This window comes from Geotrypetes seraphini, chromosome 2 (assembly GCF_902459505.1).
Source record: "Geotrypetes seraphini chromosome 2, aGeoSer1.1, whole genome shotgun sequence".
Lineage (NCBI taxonomy): Eukaryota > Metazoa > Chordata > Amphibia > Gymnophiona > Dermophiidae > Geotrypetes > Geotrypetes seraphini.
The window spans coordinates 393,469,536-393,484,212 of record NC_047085.1 but is presented as its reverse complement, the minus strand read 5'-3'; the positions used below and the strand labels follow the sequence as shown (position 1 = coordinate 393,484,212).

Genomic DNA, 14,677 nt, shown 5'->3' with positions numbered 1-14,677 from the left:
CATCTTTTCCCTTTCAGCTGCAGCCCTCCTTTCTCACCAGCAGCATTTCCCTCCCCATTCCACTTCCCTGTGCAGCAGCAACAGCATTTCCCTCCCCCAACCCACTTCTCTGTACAGCAGCAGCACCTCTTCCGTGCTCACCTTGTCCCTCTTCCCTGCTCCCCCTGTCCAGCAGCACAGACGGCCAATGTTATCTTGTAAGCGGTGCTCGGCCTAAAGCTTCCCCCCCCCTCACCTCTGACGCAAGCCGCCAAGGCGGAAACAGGAAGCTGCGTCAGGTTGGAGGGGGGGAAAGCTTTGGGCCGAGCACCGCTTGCAAGATAACATTAGCCGTTCGTGCCGGGGGACCCTTTGACAAAAGAAAACATCGGAAAAGGTGACCCGCGAAGGTGAGGGAGATGGGCCAGTCGGGGAGAGAAATGCCCGGACAGCGAGGGCCCACACTGCCCTAAAGCACTGCACCGGCGGCCGGCACCCCCACACCCCCCCCCTGACATTTTCGGACCCTAGGCACGTGCCTACTCTTTAATCCGGCCCTGCCCGTAAGGATTTACTGAGCCCTCAGACGCTTAGCTGGATTACTTGCAAGACCCGAAAGTGCGAGACCAACTTGAAACTTCTGGCAGCAAACGCGGCTCGAGCCTGCAGGTAGCCCAAATGACGGAAAAGCAGGAACTCTGCTGAGCTGCTGTCGTTGGAGCCAGGTGAGGGGAAAGAGGAGCGGGTGAAAGCTTGGGAGGCGGCTGATGAGAGAGAGCTGGTGAAGGCTTGAGAAAGAGAGACCAAGATTGGGTGAAGGCTGGACGAAATTGAATTTCTTTAGCGAAACAGCCCAGCTACCTGTAATGGCACAATTTAAGCTTCCCCGACTCCTCCATTTGTTTTCGTTTTTTGTTGTTTTTTTTTAACCACTCTCGGAGACTAAAGCAGTAGATCAGAAGCTGAGCAAAACGAGATGCTGGAGAGAGTCAAGAGAGAGAGACTGGGTACAAGAGAGATGATTAGTAGTAGTAGTAGTAATAGTAATGAGAGAGAGAGGCTGGGTGTTCTCAGAGTGTGTAATTGTGTGATTCTCAAAATGAAAGCATGAGTGCATGTGTGTTTTGGCCCTTCTTAAGCTACAATATATAAAAAGTAGCCCCCCATAGAAAAAGGATGGATAAGCCTGTTATAACCGAACCTTCAAAAATGGTATACAAACCATGTGAATTGCTTTGTTGATAAGAGTTGGCTCTGTGAATGGAACATAATTGTCATTTGATTGGGGGGAGGGGTTATAGTGAATCTCTTCACAAACTCTCTACAAACGTTATTTTTATAGTTTTACATATATTTTGGTTATCTTGTTTTTATGTCATCGCTTATTCTATTCCTTCAAATTTTGAATGTAATTCTTGTTTTATTTTGGATGTAATCCGCCTTGAACCGCAAGGTAGTGGCGGAATAGAAATCACTAATGTAATGTAATGTAATATCTTTCTAGATCTAGAATGTATGTTTAAATTGGGTTGTAGGTTTCCAACATGCTATTTTAGAGCTTTGCTTAATTGTGTGTGTGTTTTTTTTTCAGCTATATACTGGTGGTAAGAGTCTGCAGTAACTGCACACACTTAAAGCTTTCAGCATCACAGATTGAAAGATGCCTGTGGCCAGTTCTTCTGGTACAAGTGAGTTTGTCAGAACCTTTCCATGTAAATGATCTATTTGCCTTTTTTGCTATTATTTTGCTACTGTTGTGCTGGTTTGATAAAATTAAAATTACAACAGATGGTTTTTAAATCTGCATGTTTGTTTAGTTCATATTGCATTATTTTCTTATCCATAGGATATATGTTAAACATTATATATTGTTCAATAATTTCAATCATTTACTTACGATTTTGTGTTGTAGTAGTGACTACAGGATGAGATAGAAGCATTGTGCCATTTCCATAAAAGGTTAGAAAAATCTTTCATGTTTTTTTTCTGTTTAACCAGTTTAACCATCTTTGTTTAAATATTAATTGATGTTCTTTTTTTCTTTAACTCTAATGTTCAATGCAAGTTAATGTTTTACTTCTATTAAATGAAATTTGCAGCATGTTTCCATTTCTAACATCTTTAATTAGAATTAAATGTTTTCCGGTGTTGCAGTTGTCTTTTATCATGAATATTTTCTGTTACCTCAGGTTGAACTTTAATGGTGTGTTGCATTATTAGGAGGAGTAGCATGGTTAAAATAGCTGTGGGTACAATAGGTTATAATCCCAGTTATGCCAAATTTATACAATAATACGAGGGCAGAAGTAATTACCAATAAATAAGATACTTAAAACTATAACATGATATATTAATTGAAACAGAACCTGTAGTATTACTGATTTTGTACAGCATTAATGGCTCCCTATCAATACAGTTCGCATAAAGTTCAAACTCCTATTAACATACAAATGTGTTTATTCTGCAGCCCCTCAGTATCACTCCTCTCTTGTCTCTTATACACCTCCCCGAGAACTCTATTCCTCAGATAAATTGCTTTTATCTGAACCTTTGCTCCTTCACTTCCAATTCCAGACTTTGGGTTAGATTCACTAAGGATACCGATCGTGTCCCGACCCGATTCACTAACCTTACTCCCAATCTGATCCGTGCCCTATCCGATCCATGCATGCAAATGAGGGGGAATGGCATGCAAATGTAGGAGGGCAGCCATTCACTAAAAAATTTCATGAACACTGACTGGCTGATCAAAAAATAAGTGACTGAGGACCAGTCGCTCAGGTACTTTCTGACTACCCTGCTCTCTGCCCTGACTCGCCTGCGGGTTTAAACCATGGGCTCGCGAAATAAAAAAAAAAAGTTTCAAGCTCTGTAAGCATTCGCAAACCATCTACAGGCAAAGAAGATGGTCTGCTCTTCGGCGATCCCTGCTGTTGGTTGGGGGCATTATTCCGATCACCCTCATTTGCATGAGGATGCTTCGTGAATCAGCCCCCCTCCCTTCCCCCTGCCCACAGATCAAATTGGATCGCTCATGGTTCGGATCTGTGGCCTTAGTGAATCTAGCCCTTTGTTCCTTTCACCTCGCTGCCCCGTATGCCTGGAATAAACTTCCTGAAGCTGTGTGTCATACACCTTCTATTTTTCAAAAATAGACTGAAAGCCCACCTTTTGAAGACTGCCTTCAACATTTACCGTATTTTCACGCAGATAACGCGCACCCGTGTATAACGCGCACACGGGTATAGCGCGCAGAAACCACGATTTTATGTATAAAAACTTTTGTATACCGCGCTCACGGGTATAACGCGCATGCAGCCCGACTGTCCTTTCACCCGCCCCGACTCTCCTCTGGCCACCCCGACTCTCCTTTCGCCCTCCCCGACTCCCCCCGGAGTTTTCTCAGCAGAATTTCCCAGACCACCTCTTCCTCTCAACACATTGACACGCTAGTGGGTTTATTTTATAGCTTTTTCACTCCCTTCGGTCTGCCTGTCCCCCTTGAAGGTCTGCCTGTCCCCCTTGAAGGTCTGTCCCCCCTTGAAGGTCTGCCTGTCCCCATCCTGAAAGCCTGATGCCCCCCCCCCCCGACGTCCGATACATCCACCCCCCCCCGGCAGGACCACTCACACCCCCACCCCGAAGGACCGCCGACTCCCCGACAATATCGGGCCAGAAGGGAGCCCAAACCCTCCTGGCCACGGCGACCTCCTACCCACACCCCGCACTACATTACGGGCAGGAGGGATCCCAGGCCCTCCTGCCCTCGACGCAAACCCCCCTCCCTCCAATGGCCGCCCCCCCCAAGAACCTCCGACCGCCCCCCCAGCCGACCCGCGACCCCCCTGGCCGACCCCCACGACACCCCCACCCCCCTTCCCCGTACCTTTGGTAGTTGGCCGGACAGACGGGAGCCAAACCCGCCTGTCCGGCAGGCAGCCAACGACGGAATGAGGCCGGATTGGCCCATCCGTCCCAAAGCTCTGCCTACTGGTGGGGCCTAAGGCGCGTGGGCCAATCAGAATAGGCCCTGGAGCCTTAGGTCCCACCTGAGGGCGCGGCCTGAGGCACATGGGCCCAACCCGACCATGTGCCTCAGGCCGCGCCCCCAGGTGGGACCTAAGGCTCCAGGGCCTATTCTGATTGGCCCACGCGCCTTAGGCCCCACCAGTAGGCGGAGCTTTGGGATGGATGGGCCAATCCGGCCTCATTCCGTCGTTGGCTGCCTGCCGGACAGGCGGGTTTGGCTCCCGTCTGTCCGGCCAACTACCAAAGGTACGGGGAAGGGGGGTGGGGGTGTCGTGGGGGTCGGCCAGGGGGGTCGCGGGTCGGCTGGGGGGGCGGTCGGAGGTTCTTGGGGGGGGCGGTCGTTGGAGGGAGGGGGGTTTGCGTCGAGGGCAGGAGGGCCTGGGATCCCTCCTGCCCGTAATGTAGTGCGGGGTGGGGGTAGGGGGTCGCCGTGGCCAGGAGGGTTTGGGCTCCCTCCTGGCCCGATATTGTCGGGGAGTTGGGGAGTCGGCCGGTCAAGAGGGCTTGGGCTCCCTCTTGCTCCGATCGTGGATGCGGGTGCGGGTGGGAGCGCATGCGAGCGGTCGTTCGGGGTGGGGGTGCGAGCGGTCCTGCTCGGGGGGGTGAATCGGGCGTCGGGCGGGGTGGGAACTATGTAGAAAAACTTTTGTATACCGCGCTCACGCGTATAACGCGCGAGGGGTATGCACGGTAGGTAAAAACGCGTATAACGCGCGCGTTATATGCGTGAAAATACGGTAACCCTCTCCTGCTGCTCATCACCCTAGCTATCAGATTAACTATTCCCTGCTAACGGCACCACCTGCCCTTGCATCCTGTTTATCTACCTTGATTGATTAGATTGTGAGCTCATTTGAGATGGGATGGTCTCCTTCATGACTGTGTACATCTGGTAGCACTCTAGAAATAATTAGTAGTACTAGTAGTAAGAATAGCCTTGCTGGGTCATACCAGTGGTCCATCTAGCTCAATATTTCATCTTCACGGGGTCCAATCCAATTCATAAGTACCTGTAAAAAACCCAAAGAGTAGCAACATCCCATACTACCGATCCAGGGCAAGCAGTGGCTTCCCCCATGTCTTTCTCAATAGCAGACAATGGACTTCCTTCCAGGAAATTATCCAAATCTTTTTTTAAACCTACATTAGGTGCTCTTACCACATGCTCCAGCAATGTGTTCCAGAGCTGAATGAAAAATATTTCCTCTTATTGGTTGTAAAAGTATTTCCCTGTAACTTTGAGAATCTCCTAGTCTTTGTAATTTTTGATGGAGTAAAAAAATCGATCCACTTGTACCCGTTTTACACCACTCAGGTTTTTATAGACTTCAATCATATCTCCCCTCAGCCGTCTCTTTTCCAAGCTGAAGAGCTCTAACCTCTTTAGTTTTTTTTTCATACGAGAGGAGTTCCTTCTTCTTTATCATCTTGGTTGTTCTTCTTTGAACCTTTTCTAGTTCCGCTATATCTTTTTTGAGATGAGGTGACCAGAATTGAATGCAATAAACAAGGTGAGGTTGCACCGTGGAGCAATACAGAGGCATTATAACATTCTTAGTCTTGTTTACCATCCTTTTTCTAATATTTCCTAGCATATTGTTTGCTTTTTTGGCTGCGACTGCATATTGAGCAGAAGGTTTCATCATATTGTCTACAATGACACCCAGATCTTTTTCTTGGGCGCTGATCCCCAAGGTGGACCCTAACATCTGGTAACTATGATTTTTGGTTTTTCTTCTCAATGTGCATTACTTTGTATTTGTCTACATTAAATTTCAGCTGCCATTTTGTTGCCCATTCTTCCAGTTTCCTAAGGTCTGCCTGCAATTTTTTTACAGTCCACATGCTTTTTAACAGCTTTGAACAGTTTAGTGTCATCTGGAAATTTAATCACCTCGATCGTCATTCCAATTTCCAGATCATTTATAAATAAGTTAAATAGCACAGGTCCCAGTACTGATCCCTGTGGCACACCACTGATTCATTTCTTCCATTGAGAAAAATGGCCATTTAACCCCTACCCTCTGTTTTCTGTCCAAAAATCAAGTCCTAATCCACAACTGAACATTGCCTCCTATCCCATTAATTTTCTCAAGAGCCTCTCATGAGGAATTTTGTCAAAGCTTTCTTGAAATATAAATACACTACATCAATCATCTTTATCCACATGTTTATTCATAACTTCAAAGAAGTCAAACAAATTGGTGGGGCTAGACTCAATTGAACCCATGCTAACTTTATCTCATTAAATTATGTATGTCTACACGTTGCACAATTTTATTTTTTTATAATTGTTTCCACTATTTTGCCCGGCAACAAAGTCAGGTTTACTAGTCTGTAATTTCCCAATCTCTCCTGGAATCCTTTTTAGAGTTCAGTGTAACTTTGGCCATCCTCCAATCTTCATGTACTATAGACAATTTTTAGTGACAAATTACAAATCATTAACAGATCAGCAATTTCATTAAGTTCTTTCAGTACCCTTGGATATATACCATCCAGGTGATTTATACTGGTCCAGGTGATTTATTACTCTTTTAACTTGTTAATTTGGTTTAGTATGTCATCCAGGTCCATTGAGATTTATTTCAGTTCCTCCACATCATCACCCTTGAAAATTGGTTCCGGTTCAACTAGATCTCTTACATCTGTAAAGACCGAAGCAAAGAATTCATTCAGTCTCTCTGATGTGGACTTATCCTCTCTTGAGCGCCTTTTTTGGTCCTTGATTATCTATCAGTCCTACAGACCTACAGATTTCCCTCACAGGTTTGAACAAGTTCCTGGAGGAAAAGTCCATATTCTGTTATTGAGAAAGACATGGGGGAAGCCACTGCTTGCCCTGGATTGGTACCATGGAATATTGCTACTCCTTGGCCACCGTGAGAACAAGCTACTGGGCTTGATGGACCATTGGTCTGACCCAGTAAGGCTATTCTTAATTGTTACTATTTGTTTTTATCTTTTTTGCAAGTTTCTCTTCATATCCTTTTTTAGCTTTCTTTATTAATGCTTTGCATCTAACTTGTCAGTGGCTTATGTCTCCTCTTATTTTCTTCATTTGAATCCTTTTTCCATTCTTTAAATGGTTTTTTCACCAATAAATTTCATTGTATTTAAAAAGTTAATAACAAAAAGTACATAAAAATATAAACAAAGCAATATTTAACAATTACAAACCTATAATAATGTGTATACTGAAATATATAAAGAAGCTGATATATAAAGATAAGTTCTCATAAACGGTTAAAATATTTATCTAATGGTGCCTGTTTTACAAAAGTGTGTTATTTTACAAGATTTTATAGCGATAACACTTTTTTATATTTACATATAGAACACACTTAACTCTACCATTCACTAAAGTTGAGTGTCATCCTTCCAATTACAAATTATAAGTTGAGTGGCAGCAGCGAAGAGGATGTTAAAAAGTTTCTTTTGATTAGCAGGAATGATAATATTAGGATTTCAAGAATGCAGGATAAGAGTTTTCATAGGTGAAAGATATGGAATTGTCAATTTTCAATACTGTTTTAATTCTATGCCATATTAAGTTCCAGTAAATTTGTACTTTGGAGCAATACATTAAGAGATGAGAAAGTGTACCGGGTTCACTTTTATAGGCATAAATTTGAAGAGGATTGTGATGCAATTCTGACAAGTTTAATCGGTAAGTAAGATCTATGTACAATGAAAAATGTGCACTGACAAAGTGAAGCAGACATAGTAGGACGTTCTTTAAATGTTTTTATTGGCTCTAATAGATTTTAGCAAAGCATTTAACAGTGTTCCATAAAGACGTCTAATAAATAAACTGAGTGCCTCAGGATGGGCCCCAAAGTGACTGAGTGGAAGATGACAGAGGGTAATGGTTAATAGAGATCACAGTGAGGAAAGGGATGTTAGTAGTGGTGTACCTCAAGGTTCTGTTCTTGGGCCTGTTCTTTTTAACATTTTTATAAGCGATATTGCTGAAGGGCTCGGGTAAGATTTGCCTCTTTGTGGTTGATGCCAAAAACTGCAATAGAGTAGATACCCCAGATGGTGTGAATATCATGAAGAAAGACCTAGCGAAGCTTGAAGAATGGTCTGACATTTGGCAGCTAAGACATGCAAGGCCTGGTTGAGACACACAGAGGAGGGCTACAAGAAGATGGTGGAATGGCTGGAGGACCAAAACAATAGATAGTCATTCAAATAGATTGATAGACATTGAAATCTAAATCTGAGCAAGTTATGGATCACAAAACTCTGTGAAATAGATTAGAAATGGTTTACAGAGACTTTGGACCTGAATCCAACAAGAATCCCTATAAAAGTGGGGCATGTGTAGGAAGAATGAGAGCAGCCCAGAAGAGTCCTTGCAAGAATTTTCAGCTAATGGAAAAGGAGAAACCAATAGGGTTCTACAAGAGGATCAGACAGTCAGAATATAGAGGTACGTACATACTGCCAGAGTTACGGAAAGCCCTCGTACTGTATTGTAAAGTGTTCTGCAATCATAGGATAAGGTTTCTGGTACAATACCAAGTAAGTCTTGAAAATCAAACCACAGCATGTAAGAAGGCGAAGGCTTTTATAGGATAGCCCCACACAGCAATAAGCAGAGATTGTAGAGATGGGGGGAGTGGATGCTTGTCAAGGCATCAGGCATGTGAAGGACTACAACCTATGATTAAAACACAGCAAATTTTGGATGATTGGGACAGAACTGTCTGGCATGCTTTATTTTTTTTTTTTGGGGGGGGGGAGAAGGTTTGAAGGAGTGAGAATTGGGAGTTATGGGACTGACTTTATGGAGGAGGCCTAACTTGAGTGCAATAAGACTTTCACTTGTGATAGAAGACCCAAAAATGGCACTTCAAGCAGAGATGGAAGAGGGGGTTGAAATCCAGAGAGGCTTGAATTGGTGGGTTTCCTAGAACCTCTGTGGGATAAGCAACATAGTCCCTAGAGGTAGATGCAGAGAAACAAGGGCTAAGTGTGATAGCACTGCTGAGTATGAGGAGTCTATATTTTCTGAGTTGCTATAAACAACAGCCTCCAAGAAATCCCAGTGATGCCAAGTCAGTCACCCTGCCCCCCGCAGATAAGTGGGAGGTTGTCAGCTTATGGGGAGGCTTGGGAACCAATGTGCTTGGATTGCTGGGTACTGGACATCATTCATAAAGGTTACAAGCTTGAATTCTGTCACTCGCCCCCAGATCTGTTTGTAAATGCTACAGATGGGAAGCCAGATAAAGCAATCAAATTCTGGGCAACTAACAAGGCTCATAGAAATTTGAGCCATATAGCCAGTGCCTCCTGAAGAATCGGGCTTTGGTAGATACTCTAAATCAGGGGTGTCTAACCTTTTGGCTTCCCTGGGCCGCATTGTCTGAAAAAAATGTTTCTGGGTCCGCACAAACACTGCAGCAAGACAGAGGAGGGAGCCGGCAAGATGGTAAACACCCAGGGTCAGCAGAGGAAAACACTGCATCGCTCTCGACCGGGGCACACAAAATACTTCACTGGGCCGCAGGTTGGACACTCCTGCTTTACATAATACCCCAGAAAGATTCAGATGACTGGATACCAATCCTAGATCTGAAGTCTTTCAATGCAGCAAGTTTCCAGGTCCTGAGTCAGCAAATCCATCCCTACACAATCAACATTATCACCACCATGTCTGACTGTCGGTATGATGATCTTACTGTCTGTCTGTAGAATATTATTCCTAAAGGCTTGGGGATCATTTAGGTGTGTGTTTGCAAATGTGAGACGTGCATTGTTGGATAGAAATAATTTCCACCTTGCTCTTTACCCAAAAAATCTCATTTTTGCCTAGTCTTTCTTTTGTGTTGTTATGACCACTGACTTTAGCTGAGGTTAGAGAGGCCTATAGTTGTTTGGCTGTTTTGTGACTTCCCAGATAGGTTGCTGTCGCACCCTTTGAGAAATTCTGACAGGCCAGCTACTCCTGGGAACATTTATACTGTTCTGAGTCTTCTCCATTTTGTGTTGAAGGCTCTCACTGTGTTTCGGTGGAGATAATAGAGCTTTAGAAATGGCTGATATTTCAACAACTATCTTTCTCATCTGCTCTGGAATTTCTTTTTTATCATTGCATAGCAATCTTGTAAAAACCTTGCAGTGACAATTTTACTCTCATGGTAAGTTTTGATTGAACTGATTACAGTCAACTCTACTGAATCTAAATTTCACTCTATCTGCTGAATTTAATTACATTTGGTTAATTGGTTGATTAACTAAGGGTGGGGGGCAGGACAATCTTATCTTAATAGATATCTAAAAAAAATTTAGAAACTATTTAGTGTGACATACATGTAAAAACAGGTGGGCCCCTCTATGACACCAGTGTGAGAAGTCCCTCTAATGTGTGATACTGTGTGCTAGAAACATGTAGAGCTTTTTATTGTACTGCACCAAGCTGTGTCAGATGACATAGGGGAAGATTCTCAAAATTTTAACGTGGTTGCTAAACCAGTTTCAGCCAGTTAAGCATTCATGTATTTTAGCGACGGATTATCAAAAGGGCTTACTGTGGTCTTTTCCGAGCTTCCAAGCAGTCTACCACTCTACCATGCAAATGTATTATAATGAGGTCATAAATATTTAAACGAGCACTTTGGGTGTTTCTCTTTTATCACCAAGTGATGCCCCAACCCTGCTGTCCTACATTTATGAGCAAAATATTCCGGCACGTCTGAGTTATTATAGCCTTACTTTTTGGTCAGTGCCTGAGCGCTGATTAGCTCAGGCATTGAAAGTAAAGCTTGACAACTCAGACCTGCCAAAAAATTTTGCCGCCGTCAAGCAGCCCTCACCCACCGGTAGCGGGAGAGATGCCCACTCCCTTCCCCCTTGCTTAAGGCCATGGGAGGAGCCTTGTGTGTCTGGACCAATCAGAGCCTGAGGCCCCTCCCAGCACATCTCAGGATGCATCGGGAGGGGAAGACCCACCATTTTGAAGAGGCGGGCCTGTTGGCTGGAGGAAGTAGGCATCTCTTCAGCTGGCCAGCCTTTGTAAACAAGGTTATGGGTGTGGAGGGGTCGTTGGAGGCACGGGGGATTTAGGGGCATAGTGATGGCAGGAGCGAGTGAACATCCCTCCCACTGCCAGGGGAGGGGTTTCTTGGCAGTGGGAGGAAGTGGGCATCTCTCCTGCTGCTGGGGGAGGGGGGTTGTTGGCGGCAGGAAGCAGTGGGCATCCCTCCCACTGCCTAGGGACGAGGTTTGCATGGTGGCAATGGTAAGAGGGAGTGGACATCCCTCCTGCCAATCTTCGATTCGGGGTATTTTTTTAATTTGTGCATGTATTCTGCGCATGTGCCGATCGTTATTACCAGCACTTGGTACATGCAAATGTAGCAATCCTCTGCGAACCTCATTTGCATACATGTTTTTTTAAAGAATGAGTCACCTTTCTGAAATCATTACAGTAGCGGCCACAACAGTGGCCCGTTGGATTTTACTGCAAACATTTAAGAATCTTTCCCATAATCCAATAGTGAGGACTTAAATCCTGCTGCCCTTAGATGACATCTTCTACAGGTAATCATCTTTGCTTCTTTGGACAGTGGATCAAAGACTGACATCTTTTGTTGTTGTTTTTTTGTTTTCATGATCATTAGAGTTTCCAGCTAATGGATCTTTAGGAAAATAGTGATGTACTATATTCAACTTGCGTACTATAGAATGTTTTGATGTATTTAATTGGTTTTGTTGTTGTTTAAATGTATTTGCCCTTTAATTTCAGCAGCAATGCAGCAAGTGTTGGACAACCTTACGGAACTGCCTACATCAACAGGTGCTGAAGAAATAGACGTTATTTTTCTCAAAGGACTTATGGAGAACCCTATTGTTAGATCTCTTGCTAAGGTACTTTGGCTTATCATTTGGCTAGAAAGTTTTTATAGTGAAAATATCTGTTAAAAAAATGAATCCTCAATAACTATATGGAACATTCTAAAAGATGTCTATTTAAGCCTATTGTATAAAGGCTTCCAAAAAATATCACAAATATTTCCATATCACTTAAAAAAATTCTTTACTCAATGGAGAGAAGTATCTTTTGAGTTCTGGGGTAATCCTTTCTATTGCCTTTCAAAATTATAATCTGCCCAGAAACGCCTCATGTACATTATGAAATATATCATTGAATCTATGGTTATGTTTATTTAATATACTGCCATTCCTCCATGGATATCGGTGGTTTACAATACATTGAATAGTAAGCAGGTACTCTAAATATTTCTCTGTCTGTCCCAGCGGACTCACAATCTAACTATAGTACCCAGGGCAATGGAGGGTTAAGTAACTTGCCCAGGGTCACAAGTAGTAGTGCTGGAATTGAACACACAACCTCAGGGTACTGAGGCAGCAGCTTTAACCACTAGGCCACTTAAAAAGACAATTTTTACAACAAAGAATGCATAAGAGAGCATAGGGGTACAAATGGAATGAATGAGTGCTTGTTGAAACCATGATGCAGACCTGTTATGCCTCAAAGCATGATTGTTTTGAAATATAACAGTGTTCTCCCCAGAAATTTTTTCCAGCCAGGTGGCATGAAAAAGTAGCCGGGTGGGGCGGGATGGGGAAATTTGGTGGTGGTGAAAATTAACCCCCTCTTTTACTAAGGTGCGCTAGCATTTTTAGCGTGCGCAAACCCCTGCTCTACGTGGGAAAACTAACACCAGCTCAATGCTGACGTTAGCGTCTAGCGTGCGTGGCAATTCTGCGTGCACTAAGCCCATTATCGCAGCTTAGTAAAAGGAGCCTTAAATGTCTACTATTTTTATTAGTTAATTATTATTATTTTCCAATGCTCAATATGACTTCTTTTTTTAAGGTTTGACACTTGTGCCATGAGTTTGAGACCACTGCGTTAAAGCTAAGTCTAAAGGCAATGCTTTTGCATAACGGAAACATATCCATCTATTCCTATTGGTCACGCTGTCCACATGAAGGAAACTTATGAAAATTTTCAGCTCTCTTAGAACATATTAAGTACAACGAGTACAAGTGGCAGATTTGTGCTGATCTGAAGATCATCGCATTGTTACGTGGTCTGCAGTTAGGATACACAAAGTACTGCTGTTTTATCTGTGAGTGGGATAGCTGAGAAAGAGGATCCTATTAAAGACTGTCCACTTCATAATAATTTTGATCCTGCTGGAATAAAAAATGTAATTCACCACTCTTGTTGATCCGAAACAAAGTGCTACTGCCACCTCTTCATATAAAGCTAGGACTTATAAAGAACTTTGTTAAGGCTATGAATAAGAAAGGTGAAGGATTTCACTATTTACATGAAAAATGTCCTTTCATAAGTGCTCAGAAGTTAAAGGAAAGCATTTTTGTGAGGCCACAAATAAGAGAATTATTGAGAGACAGACACTTTGATGAAGTCTTGCAAGGATGTGAGGAAAGTGCATGGATAGCATCGAAGAATGTAATTGAGAATTTTCTGGGGAATAGGAAGGCACCAGACTATGTCCAAATAGTGGAGATAATGCTTAAAGCATTTTGTGATCTCAAATGCAATATGTCACTAAAAATTCATTTTCTTCATCTGCATCTGGATTTTTCCCCCGATAATTTATTTATTTAACAATTTATATACCACATAAAACTATGCGGTATACATATTGGCTACATACATATTATCCTGATCACACTTTAGACGCTAAGGGGTTCATAATAATAAAAAAAAAAAAAAAGTCTAAAAAGTGTCCTAAATGGCTACTTGGACGATCAAAAAGCCTGATCGTCCAAGTACCCATAACCAAAGCTGGTTTTGAGACGTATCTAAAAACAGCATAGGCCTTTCCCCTGCCTCTAAACACACAGAGAGAAAAGAGGCGTGTTTAGAGGAGGGGAAAGGGCAGGCAGTGGGCGGGAGGTGGGCCGACCTACACCTAGGCGTACAACATTCTGATTAGCCCAGGCGCCTCAGGCTCCACCTGTAGGTGGGGTTTCTGCCGCCTGGGCCAATCCGGCCCCATTCTGGACCCGGTTGACCTGCCGGACGGGCGGGCTTGGCACCCGTCCGTCTGGCCAACTGTTACAGGTACGGGGTGGGGGTGGGGGGGGTCGTGAGGTCAGCCGGGGGGGGGTCGCGGGTCTGCCTGGGGGGGTCTGATCAGGGGTTCTGGGAGGGGGCGGTCATTGGGGGAGGGGGGTTGTGTCGAGGGCAGGAGGGCCTGGAATCCCTTCTGCCCATATTGTAGTGGGGGGTAGGGGGTCGCCGGGGCCAGGAGGGCTTGGCTCCCTCCTGGCCCAATCCAGTTGGGGGGGTCGCCGGGGCCAGGAGAGCTTGGGCTCTCTCCTGGCCCGTTGTGTCGGAGGGGGGGGGATCGCCGGGGCCAGGAGAGCTTGAGCTCTCTCCTGGCCCGTTGTGTCGGAGGGGGGGGGGGGGTCGCTGGGGCCAGGAGGGCTTGGGCTCCCTCCTGGCCATATCGAGTCGGGGGGGGGGGGGGCACGATCGCCGGGGCAAGAGGGCAACTTTCCCTGCTTCTGCTTTGAACGTTTAAGGACTTAGGCCAAAAAGGGACTTAGACGGGTTTTTTTTATTATGCCCCTCTATACCTTTAATACAAACAAAGGACAAACATAAATTTCCCATCCCCCAAAGAAAAATAATACTATATCGAAACAAATATTG

At 44.3% G+C, this 14,677-nt stretch overlaps 1 protein-coding gene across 4 annotated transcripts in view; it reads left to right on the top strand.

Moving 5' to 3' along the window:
- Positions 1–251: 251 nt before the first annotated feature.
- MPP6 (membrane palmitoylated protein 6) overlaps positions 252–14,677 on the top strand; it is a 138,737-nt gene continuing 124,311 nt past the window's right edge. Inside the window, exons 1-4 of one of the 4 annotated variants that reach the window (XM_033930831.1) lie at positions 252–704; positions 1,571–1,667; positions 1,892–1,938; positions 11,771–11,889. In XM_033930831.1, the coding sequence (XP_033786722.1) occupies positions 11,773–11,889 (117 nt within the window). In that variant the 5' untranslated portion in view covers positions 252–704; positions 1,571–1,667; positions 1,892–1,938; positions 11,771–11,772. Of the gene's footprint in view, positions 705–1,570; positions 1,668–1,891; positions 1,939–11,767; positions 11,890–14,677 lie in introns of all 4 variants that reach the window. The other 3 variants (XM_033930830.1, XM_033930829.1, XM_033930828.1) reach the window with 3 other exon arrangements.